Source organism: Penicillium maclennaniae (assembly GCF_028827695.1).
Source record: "Penicillium maclennaniae strain IBT 15551 chromosome Unknown utg000002l:1.0-2354659.0:1.0-2356205.0, whole genome shotgun sequence".
NCBI lineage: Eukaryota > Fungi > Ascomycota > Eurotiomycetes > Eurotiales > Aspergillaceae > Penicillium > Penicillium maclennaniae.
The window spans coordinates 1,795,154-1,811,876 of record NW_026623214.1 but is presented as its reverse complement, the minus strand read 5'-3'; the positions used below and the strand labels follow the sequence as shown (position 1 = coordinate 1,811,876).

At 49.2% G+C, this 16,723-nt stretch overlaps 7 protein-coding genes across 7 annotated transcripts; 3 read left to right on the top strand and 4 right to left on the bottom strand.

Annotated features, from left to right (window-relative positions):
• Positions 1–835: 835 nt before the first annotated feature.
• On the top strand, positions 836–1,552 carry N7477_001908 (trihydroxytoluene oxygenase; the record flags this gene model as incomplete). Its single annotated transcript, XM_056963571.1, has 2 exons — positions 836–997; positions 1,070–1,552. The coding sequence occupies 2 exons, from the start codon at positions 836–838 to the stop codon at positions 1,550–1,552; spliced, it is 645 nt and encodes a 214-aa protein (XP_056826490.1).
• A 1,200-nt stretch (positions 1,553–2,752) lies between these two features.
• N7477_001907 (uncharacterized protein) lies at positions 2,753–4,982 on the top strand (the record flags this gene model as incomplete). The annotated part of the gene is made up of 7 exons (XM_056963570.1): positions 2,753–2,981; positions 3,039–3,118; positions 3,185–3,471; positions 3,546–3,567; positions 3,617–3,864; positions 3,934–4,076; positions 4,141–4,982. 7 exons carry the CDS (start codon positions 2,753–2,755, stop codon positions 4,980–4,982), a joined length of 1,851 nt encoding a protein of 616 aa, XP_056826489.1.
• A 951-nt stretch (positions 4,983–5,933) lies between these two features.
• N7477_001906 (uncharacterized protein) lies at positions 5,934–7,038 on the bottom strand (the record flags this gene model as incomplete). Its single annotated transcript, XM_056963569.1, has 4 exons — positions 5,934–6,090; positions 6,135–6,446; positions 6,490–6,723; positions 6,782–7,038. 4 exons carry the CDS (start codon positions 7,036–7,038, stop codon positions 5,934–5,936), a joined length of 960 nt encoding a protein of 319 aa, XP_056826488.1.
• Positions 7,039–8,384: 1,346 nt separating this feature from the next.
• On the top strand, positions 8,385–9,053 carry N7477_001905 (NADPH-dependent FMN reductase; the record flags this gene model as incomplete). Its single annotated transcript, XM_056963568.1, has 1 exon — positions 8,385–9,053. One exon carries the CDS (start codon positions 8,385–8,387, stop codon positions 9,051–9,053), a length of 669 nt encoding a protein of 222 aa, XP_056826487.1.
• A 131-nt stretch (positions 9,054–9,184) lies between these two features.
• N7477_001904 (ATP-binding cassette transporter YOR1) lies at positions 9,185–13,584 on the bottom strand (the record flags this gene model as incomplete). The annotated part of the gene is made up of 6 exons (XM_056963567.1): positions 9,185–10,543; positions 10,597–10,920; positions 10,970–12,072; positions 12,126–13,033; positions 13,089–13,231; positions 13,306–13,584. 6 exons carry the CDS (start codon positions 13,582–13,584, stop codon positions 9,185–9,187), a joined length of 4,116 nt encoding a protein of 1,371 aa, XP_056826486.1.
• Positions 13,585–14,888: 1,304 nt separating this feature from the next.
• Positions 14,889–15,432, bottom strand: N7477_001903 (uncharacterized protein; the record flags this gene model as incomplete). The annotated part of the gene is made up of 3 exons (XM_056963566.1): positions 14,889–14,910; positions 14,968–15,132; positions 15,188–15,432. The coding sequence occupies 3 exons, from the start codon at positions 15,430–15,432 to the stop codon at positions 14,889–14,891; spliced, it is 432 nt and encodes a 143-aa protein (XP_056826485.1).
• Positions 15,433–16,011: 579 nt separating this feature from the next.
• On the bottom strand, positions 16,012–16,340 carry N7477_001902 (uncharacterized protein; the record flags this gene model as incomplete). Its single annotated transcript, XM_056963565.1, has 2 exons — positions 16,012–16,033; positions 16,087–16,340. 2 exons carry the CDS (start codon positions 16,338–16,340, stop codon positions 16,012–16,014), a joined length of 276 nt encoding a protein of 91 aa, XP_056826484.1.
• Positions 16,341–16,723: the final 383 nt, after the last annotated feature.

Sequence of the window (16,723 nt, the reverse complement as noted above, 5' to 3'; positions counted from 1 at the left end):
CATGGGGATACTGCGCGACATTGAACATAGATCAAAAATTGAGAGATCCGCGCCTCCATAATATAGGTCCCACCGTCACCGCATGGCGATGCCGCGACCTCAGACAATCGTCCAGAGCGAGGCGGTATGACCCGCCGCAACATAGGGTCCACTAAACCCTTAGGCAGAAGACGATGTGGGCCCTTTGACTGCGCCAGCTATAATAACTTACAAAACAGCTACCAATTAGCCCTTATTTATCACAATTATCAGTGCATATCCCCATGAGGCAAACATCATCCCCATCTTCACAATGACAGTCATGGAGACGTCGGTCAAGGCCAACCACGGAGCCTCTGTACCCGACACAAGCGCCTCTCCGGAGCAAACCTCCCAACTCAGTTGGCTCCAGTCTCGAGGCATCAAGATCGAAGACCGTGTTCGGCTGGCTAGGCTCTCTCATATGCGATATCAGACTCCCGATTTGGACGCATTGTGTGATTTCATGCTGGGTTCGTGTCACCAGGACGCTTTCACATGCCGAATGCAAACTAAAGATTATAGATTTTGGAATGGTGATCGCCAAAAGAACCGAGACTGAAGTCTGGTTCCGAGGCTATGGAGTCGATCAATATGTCTACCATGCAACCAAAGGGCCGAAGAAGTTCTTGGGTGGGGTATTCGCAGTTGATTCTAAGGAGGAATTCGAGAAGTGAGAGAAGCGATCTACCTGCTTATAACAAAAATAATGCTAATTTGATATGATTGATTGTAATACAGGGCCTTGAAGATACCAGGAGCATCCCAAGTCCAGAAACTATCTGAAGCCCCGGGAGCAGGTCAGATGGTGACCATCATGGACCCGGACGGATTTCCCGTCAATGTGATATTTGGCCAAGAAAGACGCCAGGATGCCCCAACAGTTCCTACCAACAAGTTGAAGGCCAACTTCCCAATCGAGAAGCAGAGGCTTCGCCAGTTCAACCGCTTCGAACCTGGCCCCGCGGCTGTGCACAAAGTGAGTGGACATCTCATATTCTGTTGGACATGCTCTTTTCCATGTACTGACGATTGTTCGTGTGACTGTTAGTTGGGTCACTTTGGCTACTCCACGACACGTTTCGAGGAGCTTCTCTCATTCTACACCACCCATTTCAACATCGTTCCGACAGACCTGCTTTACATGGAGATCGAGGGCCATAAAGTGAATGTGACCACATTTATGCATCTGGACCTGGGTCAAGGCCATACGGACCATCACTCGTTCTTCATCGGCGCCAGTCAAACTTCGTCTCATGTTCATCATTGCTCATTTGAGGTCTTTGACTATGATACTCAGCACCTAGGACATCAATGGCTTGCTAGAAAGGGCTACAAATCCGTCTGGGGCGTGGGCCGGCATATTCTGGGGTCCCAAATCTTTGACTATTGGTGGGACCCGGCTGGAAACATGGTTGAGCACTACGCTGATGGTGACCTGGTCAATGAGGACACTCCAGTTGGCATTTTGCCGGCGGGTCATGAGTCCTTGGCGATCTGGGGTCCTGAGGTTCCATTGGCTTTCCTGCAGTAGGTTTTTTTGTGTGGAAGTTAGGGTAATTTGGACATTCAAAAGGTCTTGTTCAGATTTAGTCGAATGTGGCTTTCAATGATGTACAGTCAACAGATAACCCAGGTTGTAGACGTATGTGTGAATATTGATCAACTTTGGTTTTTTGCATCTAGTGAATTCAAAGTCCTCTCCATGCATTATATCCTCAAACATGTAAACTATACTCTGCAGAGACAATGGCACATAATGTGATTGACTAGAAAAATGTTAGAATGCATTGATACATCAAAAGTGTGTACAACGATGAAAATGGTTCCACTACTCCTATAGCTAAGGCTCTGACGTCTATCTCTATAACAAACCTGATGTCATGTTGGCACACACTTTGGGCATTATTCGTAACTTGCCCACCATCAATCCAGTTATTGTTAACTTCTGAAGCTTTTGAATGACCAGTACCATTGAAAGGTCAGAAGAACATCGAGCTCATCAACTTTTCACACTTCTACGCATTTGCTCGTCTACACGCGACCTTACAACCGCTTAGGAGCTATCAATAACGTGTATCTCATCTAGAATCCGTACTATCGTTCAACTAGGGGTTATGATATTATCATCCGTTGATCTAATCAACTAAGTAAGCGCGATTGGGTCCTTAGATCAAGTTATCGGTACGGGCGCGTATGGTAGCCATCAAATGGCGGCCGATGGTTCGGTCGCGTAGCATGGACCGCAATTCACCACGGACGTACTGACTCGTTACAATTCAAGATTCATATAAATTTGAATAGCTAAGATCGTAGAGTCAATTCCATCCCCTCGTTAAACAGATATCTAGGTCTCCTCCGAACAATTACATGGTAGACTGGGTTAATCAAAGTGGTAAGACACAGAAAAGACAAAATTACATAGGGCGGCGGGCTTCGTATGTGGTGGGCCTGATGTTGTGGCGGGCTCGGTATAAATTACGTTACACCAAGTCGTCATTTATATGCGGGGACCATGTGGGACCTGTTTGCGAGGAAGACCCCTTGTGGCAACTATCGCCGAGTAGCATAGAGGGTCTTGAGCTCAACAATAGTGCCACAGCTGCTCTTGGATTGCCCCATCTTCATTTAAGAAATATATACATAAATTGCACAAGGAGCGGGCACTGAGACGTGAGATCAAAATTCTCAAACCACAGAATTTCCTCACATCTTCGTGATCGTATGCGACGATATGTCTTTTGACCACGCATTGGAGACCACAGATGTTCTCATCTGTGGCTGTGGACCAACCGGAGCTATGCTCTCTGGCTACCTTGATAGCATGGCGGTCCAGAACATAGTCCTGGAGAAAGAGGCCGACATCACCACAGACCCGAGGGGAATCGTTCTTGACGACGATGGCATTCGTTATATGCAGGGATTGGGTCTGTATGAGCATATTTATACAGATATTGGCTCATGTAAGTAGTGCATTCTATTGGAGTCTTTGCCTTGGTAGCGTTCGCTAACAATGACAGGTATCGAGAAGGTTTTGTTCCTGCCGGGAGAGCAGCAAAGCTTGGGCACGAAACCTATTTTCGGCTTCAACACCGCTTCCGTCAGTGTCTTGCCCTCCCAATCAATATCATTTGATGAAATCTGAACTGACTTGCCTATGATTTAGTCCGAAGGATATACGGGACATGTCGGTGTCATAAGTCACAAACAACCTGCTCTTGAAAAACATCTTCGTTCCGTCATCAAGGGGGCTCAGCACTCATCTTTGAGAAGCAGATGCACCCTGAAGTCGATTGAAGAAAATGAGGACTGGGTTTTCGCGAGCTATGAAGACGCTGAAGGAAATACTCGACGAATCCGCGCTCGTTTCCTGGTTGGCGCGGACGGCAAGACGGGTTACGTGCGCAAGCAATATTTGGAACCACGGGGAATTAAGATGGAGTGGGCTGAACAGTACGTGCCCTCACACACGTCGCACCCTACCTGGGAATCCTGACAAAGCCTTATGGACTAACATGCGGTCACAGGTGTCGCTATGAAGAGACCTGGGTAGCTTTGAACTGGGAAATCAGCCTGCCAACAGCAGAAACTCACCCAGACTTCCCCCCTATGGAAACTAGGTTATTCGTCTGAGGATGTGTACGACCAGTTCTTCCCAAAGGACTTTCGTTTCCTGTGTAATCCTCGTCGACCGGCAGTCTGCGGCCGCTTCGGCCAGACCAAGGACCGCCTTTGGAGGTTTGAATTCGTTGTTCAAGCCGGTGAAGATCCGGAAGAAATGTCGACGCCGCACAAAATTCGGGACATTGTCTTCCCCTACCTTCGTCATTCAGGTGCTCGCTATGGGTAAGTCCATCTCCAATGAATAGAGATGATCGAGATTGAAGAGAGACCTCGTCTAACAACACGCTGCAGGCTAGACACTGGAGTAGAGTTTCCAACCGATTGCATCAAAGTCCTTCGCTCTCGTCCGTTCCGCTTCGCTGCACGAAAGTGCAACAAATGGGCCATGGGGCGAGTCATCCTGTGCGGCGATGCCGCTCACGTCTTTCCTCCCTGTAAGTTTTCCCCTTTCCTTGCTTGTAAAGGGTTCAATGCTGACTCAAGAATTCTGATCTATAGTCGGTGGACAGGGAATTGCTTCCGGCTTCCGCGATGCGATTGCTCTTGCCTGGCGACTTGCCATTCTCACTCGGTCCCGCTCAACTCAACTAGACTACGAGCAGGTCCTCCGGGGGTGGTACTCTGAACGCAGCCAACAATTCCAGAAGTCACTCAACTCCACTCTGCGAAATGGACAGTTGGTGAGCAGCAGTAACCCAGTGCAGAATTTTATCCGGGACTGGGCATTCCGCGTGATGCAATTGATCCCGCCCATCAAACATCAACTAGAACTCGGACCTCGGAGTGAGGGCCCGGTCACCTACACCCACTCGGATGGTATGCCCTTCCTGCCCAACCTCCACGGTGGAATCGCCTTTCCCCAAACATACTGCACGGAACTCGTGAAGCTCGATAATCAGGTTCGCTTTACCGACGATGTGATCTTTTCCAAGGAAAAGACCAAGCTCTTCCAGCTTGTTGTTTTGCTTGACAAACCAAGCCAGGCGATAGCGGCCATTGAGGAGATGGACGGTATTGATGATCTTAGCGGTGGTCACTTATCGACTAAAGAGGCCACCTTGCTGGTCCAGAAGAAGGACTGTCTCCCCATTGATGAGACCAATGGGTTCAGCGGTCTTTTCCTGTTCCGAACTGCCACTGCAGAGGAGTTCGAGCAGTCTGACTTGTGCGTTGGACGCCCGGAACCGCATGGCTACAATGAATCTCAAATTTGGAACGTCGTGAAAAGAAAGCGATTTGTGATTGTGAGGCATGATCGTTTCGTCTATGCTGCTTGCGATACGCGGGCTGAATTGATGGAGGCCGCAAAAGGTCTGGATAATTCTCTGCCTATGAACTGACAGGCTCTCCGATGTTGTTACTCTGTTGCATCATAATCACCCTACCTGAATAAACGAAGCATATCAATTCCCTTGCATTGTTTTCGTTACGTCTTCACGTGGTGATGCGGGTCCCAAAACTCATTTTGTTACGTTCCACTCTCCGTACGCGTGTCGCGTACTCTTTGGTCGCTCTTCCTTACTTTGATTTTCCCCAATTGCCTGCACCGGGGATCGCATGATGTTGGCTGTCTCGCGTTCTCCATGTGCGTTTGGTCTCTGACCGCGTTTGCTGAGAAGATGATATGGAATTTAACTTGTAGCACTTGATCTACTTGCTTTGGTGAGCTCTGACCGATTCTCAATACCGCTAATCGACGAACGGTGAACGCAACACCCGCATATACATAGTTGAATTTCACTTGGTGCGCATGTCATTCTCTCGGTATTTCTCTTTGGGATGATGGCATATTGCCGAAGTGCTTTTGGAAAACCAGTCAGATTTCAATTTACAAATCTCGAAAGCGGAGACTTTGTTTCAACGTACTTTTGAAATGTAGACCGATAAGCGGAAATGTTTGGATTTTGATCTTCCTAACCGGGTGAGGGGAAGTTGGACTGATTTTCTAGCACCGTTCAATTCAGCCGATGCAGAACTTGGGCATGATTTCTGGACTTATGCTCTTACTGACTGGATTTGAATTTCATGTTTGATTACTCTGAAAACAGCGAAGGCTCAGAATTCATCCACTAAACTAAGTACCTTCTTGCAGAGTCTTTCCGGTGGAAGACACGCCTGAATTGTAGATGAAAGCTTGACATATATATGCAAGAGTTCCAAAAACCTTGTAGCGGGAGGAGCAGTGATTGTAGATAGCTCAGGACAAATGACGGATTCTCAGGATGAGTGTAAGAGTAGAATCGATTAGCTGTACAGGGTGCCTGATAGACATGTTATGAGCTGATAGCCTCTCAAGGTAGGAATTGCTTCGAATGGTTCTTACCCATATAAGTAGCATTGAGATGAAAAACATTAAAGCTCGCTTTGCAAAAGGCCAGACGGTGGCCTGTGTATGAGCCATACTTGACACCGAGGAACGATTTCTTTCGCGGGAAGTAGGAGATGTGCCTGGAAGGATAATGTGTCAGGTACACTTGGAGACTCTGCCTTACGGTAAAGACAGCTTCGTCGCAACCGCATGGTACGCAAACAACAGCATGATAAGTGGCGCACCTGATTGACTGGTATTTTGGCACAAAAACTCACTACCGGCATCGTGGCTTGACATGAGTCGACGCACAGAAGACCCAGAGGTGCCGTCTGGAAGGTGTTCAGGCGACTCTGCATCAAACACAACATGTTGAAGCTGCTTCCGACTCTGAATGATCTCACGGCCGGTCCAGATGTATATAGATATAGTGAGGATGTTCGCAATCCAAATCGGCACATAATATACGACCAAATAGAGAATGCGCCAATCAATACTTACCCAACACCAGATCTGGCAATCGAGTCAGTCATGTACACGTGGACATGTTCAAGGCATTGGATTCTCTTACGAAAGCTGATCCGTATACCTTCCCTTTTGTGCTTGTCTCGATGAACAGAAAAACTACTGCTGGGATGAAGGGCGTGCCATAGCTGAAGAGAAAGTACTTCCACTCAAGGCGTCGTAGCATTGTCATGTCGTATCTTCGAAAGCAGGTCAAGAATATATCGAGCGCCATGCAGAGTGACCAAAATGCATCGGCAGGTGGAAACCTATGTAAGTATTTCGAGATAAGCCGAGACTCATGAAGGGTTGAATGGAGAGATGGACCATTGGATTAGGAACGCTTGGAACTGGCATAGCGCCGAGTCCTCTCCTCGTGAAATCCCGGATAAAGCAATGAGCATGCCTATATTAGACCAGACATTCCCCCACGTGGCAAAGAAGATAAGTCTTTGAACAGGCGTTTGATCATGTTTAGTGAAGAAGAAGGTGGCAATGACTGAGCAAGAACATAATAATGAAATGGAGGAGCCAACTCGCTCAGTAATCTCGATTGCGCGAGCCTGCCCGGCGGTGAATGCCATGGGACACTGATAAAACGCATACCGAGGCGCTTTATCGAGGCTTTATCGGACTTGATGATTTACAAGAATGCCTAAAGTGGTGATGTCGTTCCAGAGCCCTGACCGCCAAGGAACAAATTGGTCAGCATGATCGACCCGTAATTTACACAGATGAAACCCGCGTGATCGATCTCGTATTACAAATAGTAGCGACTGCATGTCCTGTATTGGTACGACCACTATTACCTTGTCCGCCACCCCGACGGACTTGATTACTCGGGTACGAGATCGGATTTTTGATATTATCAACATTACACACCCTACCTACGGAATTTGTATTTAAAGAACTTTGAAGTAGCCTCAGTTCCCATTACTTCTCTGCAACAATCTACTTCCCCTTGGTCTATACACCACAATTCAGGCCCTTTTGCCACCCTCACTACTGTCAATCAAGCCACTAAACACCGGTCCTTGCTCCTCAACAACATCATCATGTATCTCTGGTGGAGCAACATGAAACACCGAATCTGCAGTGGATGGCTATTCCAAAGAAATCTCATGGCCGCAAAGGACGGTCTCTGGGATGAATACAACTTTAATCCCGGGAGATACGCTGGCCAAGCATGCAATTCGCCTCCTTGCAGATAATGAACATGTCAAATTGCTTCGAAGACGGCATATACTGCTGAGTCCGCAGCAGTTGATGTTATGATAATTCTTCGCAAATACAGCATTTCATTTGACGGGAAAATGGGAAGCTGATGGTGCTACTATATTCTGATCTTTTATTCATTATGAGAGACAATTGCATTCGATCTTACGTTGAGCTCAATGATATAAAGAACATCAGATATTAATCTGGAGAAAGGTACAATGAAGGGTTTCCCTCTTGGGTATAGGCTTGTACACCTTTGTCTGTCTGTTTGCCAACCTTTTGTTTATATATGGATATCTGGATGTTGATGTGGATATTTTCTCTCGCTCCCGCTCTCATATCGTCATCTTCATCGTACTTTCCATGACATGCGGGATTCTCTTTACTTCTGTCACCTCTTTCTCTTCATGTTTCTAACTTTCAAATACTACAGTCTAGCACGGAAAAGCACTTTAATCATTATCACAATACTAATTTCAAGATTTCAGGGCAGTGACCAAAGCATGGCCGCTTCTTTAAAGAGTATTGTAAGCACTCCTCGGGCTGTAGATCGCAAAGCTTGGCACGAGTGGCCCCACCGATAAGAGATAAGCGATAAGCTTTCTCCAGGATCCGGCTTCCCTGAATAAAGATCACCATCCAGCAAGCTCCAATATACCCAATATAACCTTGCAACCTAGCTAGATCACCCCCAAGCATCTTCTCTCCAGCCATGCCCCCCAAACATGTGGCCATCGTGACCTGCAGCACGCGTTCCCCGCGCCTGAACCCCACAATTACCCAATACGTCTATGACGTCCTCGCTCATGACCCAACGATCCCCACGAAGAAAGTATCCGATGACACAGAAGACACAGACCCGCGACACATCACGCTCTCGGTCCTGGACCTGGCCAAGCAGAAGCTTCCCTTGTACGACGAATCCGTCATCCCCGCACGCCTGCCCGCCTCCGACCCCACGCCACATTATACAAGGGAATATACCAAGGCGTGGTCTGCTGTTGTGCGGTGTTATGACGGATTCATATTCGTGACGCCTCAGTATAATTGGAGTATTCCGGCGAGTTTGAAGAATGCGCTGGATTATCTGTTCCATGAGTGGAAGGGGAAGCCGGCGGGGATCGTGACATATGGGTCGCGTGGTGGTGGCAAGGCGGCGGATCATTTAAGGGATGTGTTGACGGGTTTGAGGATGAGAGTCGTCGGGACAGCGCCAGGGCTTGTTGTGAGACATACTGGATTACCTGTTGGTGCGCTATCTGAGGAGGAGCAGAGGGTTGATCTTGACGAGAAGGATCTAGCTGGGTGGAAGGATGCTGGTGTGGAGGGGATGATGAGAAATCTGGGGATGGAGCTCGTCTGCGAATTGGACAAGGAATGAGACTGGAGTAGCCTTGAGATCTTGAGATGGTGAGATGGATATGAAGGTATCAAATTATTCTATTATATGACGGGGGTCTGTCCTAGAGACTGCCAATGAGGTGATTAATTATGTGCAATATAAATTTTCAATCAGTCGGCCATCAAAATGTCATCCCGAGTGATGCCGCTGCGGTCGCACATTGCGCGGAAGATGCCGTCTGTCTTGTTCCAGAGGTTGATCGGCGAGTCCATCTCGGCGATTTGACCTTGGTCCATGACGCAGATTCGATCGTAATGGATGATTGTGCGCAGGCGATGGGCAATGCAGAGCAGCGTCTTGCCTTGGAAGCCTTGAGCCATGGTGCGCTGGATCTTCTGATCGGTTTCGAAATCAACGGAGGACGTAGCTTCGTCACAGACGATGATACGTGCGTCGCGAACGAGCGCGCGAGCAAGAGCCATGAGTTGACGCTGGCCCAGAGAGAAATTGAGACCCTCTTCGTCGACGGGGGACTCCAGGGTCAGGCGATTTCGGGGTTTTGCGTCGCTGTCGGTGGCTGGGGTGGTGGTGCCGGTTCCAGGAATGCTGGGGAGACCTTCTGTGTCGGGACCTGCAGTGTCTTCACCAATCAGGTAGGCCCTGCGCAGAGCAGACCACAGTTCCAGATCAGAATGTTCATTGAAAGGGTCCAAGTTCGTGCGAATGGTGCCCTTGAAGAGAGCTGGATCTTGAGGGATAATGGCAAGGCGCGATCGAAGGTCTTGAAGACCGACCGTGGAGATGTTCAGATCGTCGATGTGGATGCTGCCTCCAGACAGTTCGGTCAGGCGGAACAAAGCAGACATAATACTCGACTTGCCGGCACCAGTGCGCCCGACAATACCAATTCGCTCGCCGCCTTTAACATCCATGCTGAGACCCTTGAGCACAAGCGGCAGGCCGTCACGGTATCGCATCTGCGCATCCTGGAAGACAATCCTGCCCTTCTCAGGCCAACTGGGGGAAACCTCAACACCTTGCAAGGGTGCCTCTTCCTCCAGCTCAGTTCCATAATAATGGACACGCTCAGTCGCGTTCATATCATTCTCCACTTCGGCAAATTGCCGAACAGTGAATTGCAACATCTGAGCGATAGAGAGAATATAAGACAGAACCAAGCCAGAAATGCTGGGGGAAACATTGAATCGAGAGGTCACGACCAGCACACCAGTGACAAACACGAGGCATGTGGCAACTGCATCAAGTCGAATACTCAGCCAGCGCTGGTTAGAGAAGGTGAGGAAGTATGCGCCGTTCATCACGTCGATCGCGTTGCGAATGCTGGTGCGGAACTGGTTCTCCACGCCGTAGGCGCGAATGCAGGCGGTACCGGTGATAGCTTCGCCGAATTTGGCGTACACCATGGATCGAAGAACTGATTCGTGGCGTTTCATCTCGCGGGCGGAGGCTCGATAGTAGTTGGCAGCGAGTAGGAACAAGATCATCAATGGAACAAGGGCGATGACGAACTGTAGAACGGTTAGTACGTGTGCTTGGGTTGAGAATATCAAGGAAGACTCACGTAGTAGAAGAAGACAATGATCAAAACCATGACGGAGATAATCATAGTCATTGTTAACGCGTACATACGCATAGCATCCGAGATCTCATTGTCCATGACCTGAATATCCTTGGAGAACCGGTTGGTGATGCGACCGAGGGGTGTGGTATCGAAGAAAGACATCGGGGCGCGAAGGACACGCCTCATCGCACGCTGAAGCATGGTCTTACTGGCATTTGTTCCGCAGGTGGTCATGTATGTTGAGAACAGGAACATCATCAACACGACCATACCACCGAGTCCGGCATAGATGCCAATATACTGGCCTGTAGACAGCCAGGGATACTTATCGGAGGTCCAGTCAGGATAGCCACAAGCTGGTCCAGATATTGACGACGTTCGCAAGTGCGAGCAGGATGAAAACCATGAGCGCGTTGAAATAGCTGCCGGATGCCCGGATATAAGCTTTCCAGACACTCCAACCAACGGAGGCGGTGGCCTTTTCTTCTTGCTGCATCAAACCCCCAGCCGGTTTGCCAGGCGCAGCTTTTTTGGGACCTGACTCCTTCTCCTTGAGCTTCTCATCCACCTCTTCACCATCCTCTGACTCCTCCTCGACGTCGTCCTGTCCTGACGTAGACATGAGCCGCTGGAAGATTTCGTTATCACGCATCAGGTTATCAAACGTGTCAACCGCATGGATCTTCCCTTGGTCCATGACCACAACGCGATCGCATCGGCTAAGCACATGGAGTTGATGGGTCGCCAGAATTCTGCAGCGGTCTTTGAGAAGACCACAGATGGCCTTGTCCATAATGTGACGGCCGACATGGGCATCCACTGCTGATAAGGGGTCATCCATAAGAACCATTTCGGCATTGAAGTAGATAGCACGAGCGATGTTCAACCGCTGCTTCTGTCCTCCAGATACAGTTATACCGCGCTCGCCGATCTCGGTTTGATCCCCATTGGGAAGAATTTCAAAGTCAGGGGCTAGGGCGCACGCATCAATGACTTCGTTGTACCACTTCTCGTCATAATCCTTTCCAAACAGAACGTTGTCGCGCACGGAGGCGTTTTGAATCCAAGCGTATTGAGGACAGAATGATCGAGAAGTGCTCATTCGGACTTTACCCTCAGTGACCCGCATGTCCCCTGCCAGTGCAGAAAGAAGAGAACTTTTGCCGCAGCCAACTGTACCAATCACAGCCAACAGCTCATTTCTGCCCACTTCCAGTGTCAGATCCTTCAGTTTGAATGGTTCTGTGGGCGCTTCCTTCTCGGCCTCCTCCTTCTCTTTCAAAGCAGCCGCGGCAGCATCGGCCTTCTTACCAGGCTTTTCGGCATCTTTATCCGTCGGCAATCGTTCCCATGTAAAGGAGGCATGTTCAATTTCAATGGCGTTTTCCATTTCCTCGTCATGCTCGATGGTTTCTTGCTGTTCTTCGGCAAACAAGAATTCTTGAATTCGTTGGAGGGCGGTTGAGGCATCGGTAACTTGTCCGATGACCATCGGGAGCATGTTGAGCGGCATACGCAGAGAGTTGAACAGAGCGAGGACGAGAAAATCGGTGCAGGATTGAGGTCGTGGTTTGAAAGGGCGTAAGTGATGAACGCTAGCATAGAGGCGAAAATGGGGATTGACATGGAGACACAGAGAATACCGTTTCGGACAGCCAGCAAAGTCTGGATGGATCGAATTTCACGTGAGCGAATCTCCTTGAGGCGGTTCAGGAAGGCGCTTTCCCAGCCAAAGTATTTGACAAATCGTACAGCTTGCAGAATCTCCTGGGTCAAAGAGACTCGCTGATCCGTGATCTTGTTGATGTTTCTTCGTCGCTTGACTAGGAATCGAACGGCATACGTCAAGAATGGCACGCCGATAACGAGCAGAGCGTAGCCTGAGAGACAACTGTAGCCAATGTTGACCAACAGTAGAATCAAGGTCACGATGATGGAGATAGGCGAGGTCCAAATCATGTGGAACATGCCGCAAGCCAAATTGATGCGGTCGACGTCGATACTCATCAACGCAACTATTCTTCCATTGTTCCAACCACGACCGTCGCCTGCTACGCCAGCGGGAGACGGTTGCTCCTCCTTGCCCTTTCCTTTCCCATTAGACTTGATGAGCTCTTCTTTAGTCGCTTCCAAGGCCTTGATGTCCTCCGACGTAGCCTTTCCACCAGCCTTCGCACGACCAGAGAGCTTCATCGCCTTGTTGAAGATCTGCGAGATGAGTACTGCACGAATCTGTCCGCCGACCATTTGTCCACGATACAAGAACTGATTCGTGCATAAACTCTGTAGAGCCTGCATACAGGAAATGCCAACGACGAAGCCCATTCCGCGTCCAAGATTGGGAGCGCCTTGGCCATCGTGTTGAGCCTCCCAAGCCTCGGTGGCAAAGGCAATTAAGTAACGAGTCAAATAAGGCGCAAATACCAACAACAGTGAACTAAACAACTGGCAGATTCCCCCCCAGAATGAACTCAAATTTGAATGTGTCGTACAGCGCCCAAAGCAGGGGGCGTTTACCGCCCCGTGCTGTTCGACGCTCCATGGCAGCATCCAAACGCTCTGATAGGACATCGACGGTGCGGTTAGGGTTCACAGTCCAAACGTCTTGCAGATCGAGCGGGCGCAAGTAGCCCACCTACATTGTTTTGTTAACATTCAGTACTGATCAAAAATGCCGGAGCCAGAGAATTGCTTGGCGATACAACTTACCCTCATTAAAGGTGACATCCATTGAAACGTCACTATACTAAAGAAAGATGCGCCATACTCTCTCGATGGTGCTCTTTCTTCAGGGACCGGTGGCGGTGTTGCCCATCGCAGAGGATTTAATTTGCGATTCCATTTTCTCTTGTCTGGTGGTTGCAGCGCATTATCCGGGGCCTTGGCCTCGGTCGAATCTCCCGATGCTGACTGATCGCTCGAGGCCGCCTGGACCTTCTCGTTGTCCGCGACCACGACCTGTGTCAGTGGTTCGGGAGGCACCGACATGGCTCAAGCGAACAAATGTCAGAGTCTATTGAAGGAAGACGAGGAAAAAAGAGTCGGATGGGAGGCGTATGGAATCAAGAGTTCAGTCCAGAATTGATGTGGGGCGGACGTGGCTTCTGAAAACGGGCGTCAACGCGATACCACGCCAACTTCATAACTAGGACTTCTCGGATCAAGATAAGTCGATGAGTCACTCGGGGTTTTACGCTGAATTCTGACGGGGAATAGAAGAGAAGATAGGATTGCAGGGTTCGAGCGCCTCAAATCCTGCCTTGCTAGAGAGTTTTGGGTGGGCGAATACCACCCCGACGTTTCCACCACTTCGAAGAAGCTTAGCTTCGCAAATAACCCCGATTTCCGAGTCTTAGCTTAGCTAGAGAAGGCGGTCACTGAAGGCTGCCCCTACTAGAGGTGCTCGCGCCCACTCGCTTTCGCGTTCGCTTAGCGCAGGAGTCTAACCACGGACGTCGATCGGCAATCGGAATTAGCAAGCCCCGCGAGTCCCGATGTCATTATTAATGGATAACGCGAATACCCCGAAGTGGGGAGATCTTTGTTCGGCCTTTATTGTTTTCCTCTTTCGGACAATTCTGGTCTCTATCTCCGCCCCTAAGGTCCAAGTGCGTGCATATGCCACGGCTTATCTGTGGGGATGGCGGTCGCAGCCATGTCATGATATACTGCCTAATTGTCTCTTAGAAGCCGTCGTTGAAGTTTTGCCTGCAAAGAAGAGCCAGAGCAAATGCGAAGAAACTCTAAAGGTATTTTGAGGCTCTCCGCGTGTGCATGGTGTCAATGGCCTGAATTTGAGATAAGCAACCATGTTGGAGATGTAAGCGGTGTGCTATGCCGAGACATGCAGCCAGATCTGGAGCTCATAGCTTCGTTCCATGGTGGAATATCTCGGGGCACTTGGAGCTTACAAACCCCTCTCCCAGCTATCCTGAATGAAGACAGCGGTTCAGCGGGCCGCAAAATTCATTTAGCGACTCGTTTCGTTGGGACATATCCGTAGATATGGTAGAGTATCCTAGACGATATGGGCCCAGTGTGTACAACATCAATGGGCGTGCCTACTGCAAGCCAGGTAAGCTCAATCATTGGAGGTTTAAGGGAAAGGATTTTGAAAAGTAAGGTTCACATATCATTCATTGAGGTAAAGATGCCGTTGGGTTTCATTTACCCGCTCTCGAGACACATATCAGCTATCTCCACTCTTCCATTGCCAGGTTTAAGGTCAGCCTGTGTGACTTAGGAACCTTTCCTTCTGATCAACTCTTTAATGTAATTAAAGGATGAGTTATCTAGGTCTCGAAGTCCTCAGACCTGTATTCGCAAGCATGATTAGTACAAGTCTTCGAAAGTTTCAATATCCATACGTACTCTTCCTCAACGGGCTCTTCGATGAGATTCTTGATTTGAAGCTCGGTGCGGTCTTCGAGGTCTTCGAGATCTTCATCCGTATGGCCCTGAACATATCCTTCAATAGGCTCAGCAGCAGCCTTATTCTTGCGAGCCGCACGAGGGCGGGGAGTAGGGGTGCCAGCGCTGTGTCCATCAGTGATGGGGGCTAAGCTTGCCCACTTTGTCGATTGGAACTTACGCTTTCTTGGTGCCCGGTTTCTTGACTTTGAACTCATCGGTACGACGAGGAGAGTCCGTGATGTACTCGTTAAACTCAAGGGGACGGGAGTCAGGGTTGAAGCCTTTCTTGAGAGCTGAGTTGTAGAGTCCGTTGATGGTGCTGATGGGTGATCCGACAAGCTGCTGGATATTTTTTGCCGGGATTCCACTCGCCCGAAGGCACAGGATGACGGCCCGTGTTCCTGGCTCGATTGCTGGAGGCATTATTGAAGCAAAAAAAGGATGGGACAGAGAAATGGCGGTGAATAAAGAGGGTTAGTGAAGAGACGAATTTGAAGACGTGTGGATGAATGAGTAAAATGATTCTCACTTGGAGTCGGTCAAAGTCCGTCAAAGTCAATCAAGACAGTCGCGTCACGCCACGCCTTGCTACATGCTGTCTTCACAATTCTCGGCCACGCTTTCACTTCTATTTGGGTAGCTACCTTAAATACCGTGATGCCTCTAGTCATCCTGAGACTCCCCTACTAAGGCTCATGATCTGCTTTTCCCTTGGCCCTCTCAACCGAGTGTACCAGCTTCTCATTCTCATATTATATACAATCATCTAAGACAGCGGATGATGGACACAGTTGAGGAGAATAGGACCCGATCTACAGTCTAAAGATTGATAAAAGATCCGCAACTTCCATTGTGTAGAAAGCAATATCCGAGCGATCTGAGTGTCTATGCTCCATAGAATCTGTTTCCCCTGACTCTTTGTATCAACCGTGCTTGCCACCCCAGCCGCTTCTCCATGAAGACCTCCGTTCACGTACCCACAAGCGCCGGTGTAAGATTTGCCTAAGCGGTGTCATCTTCAGACCTGCAAGTATCAAAGATTAGCTCGGTTGTCTTGCGCCAGCAAACAACACGTACCCAGGCTCAGCATCATGCTGCTGCTTCTTGGGAGACGCCTCGTCGGCACTAGTCCCTTCAACGAGGTGAGAGTCGGAGATCTCAAGAGGACGCTTATCAGGATCGAACCCTTGGCGAACTGCTCTGGCAAGAATCCGCTTGATTGTGCTTTTGCTCAGCCCAGTGTATTCGATGATCTCGGTATGGGAGCTGCCATGGGCTTTCAGCGCCAGGACAATGACTCGAACTTTGATGTCAACCGTGTTGCGGGCCATTATGATGAACGAGTGTGTGGGTAGGCAGAAAAAAGGTACGTGTTTGAGTATTGGATCTTCTAGATGTTGGATGGAAGTTGGGGACAAGGAAGTGAGAGAGGGAGAGTAAGTGACAGAAAGGGGGAAGAGCAGTCATTCTGCTGCAATATCCCCGGGCAATCTACGTGAGATGCCAGCATCTAAGTGCCCAGGTAATTTTGGAGAGCTGTGGCTTCATTGACAACCTATGCGCGTTTGAATTAACAGCCTTCTAGACTTCTAGCTGTCACATATGAAATCCTCCATTATTGTGCCCTGCACCTCACCGATCTTGGTGACAATTGCTCTTGCCCGATTCACTTGTCTCCTTGTATGTAGATTTGCCAGATTACCGTTGCAGTAGA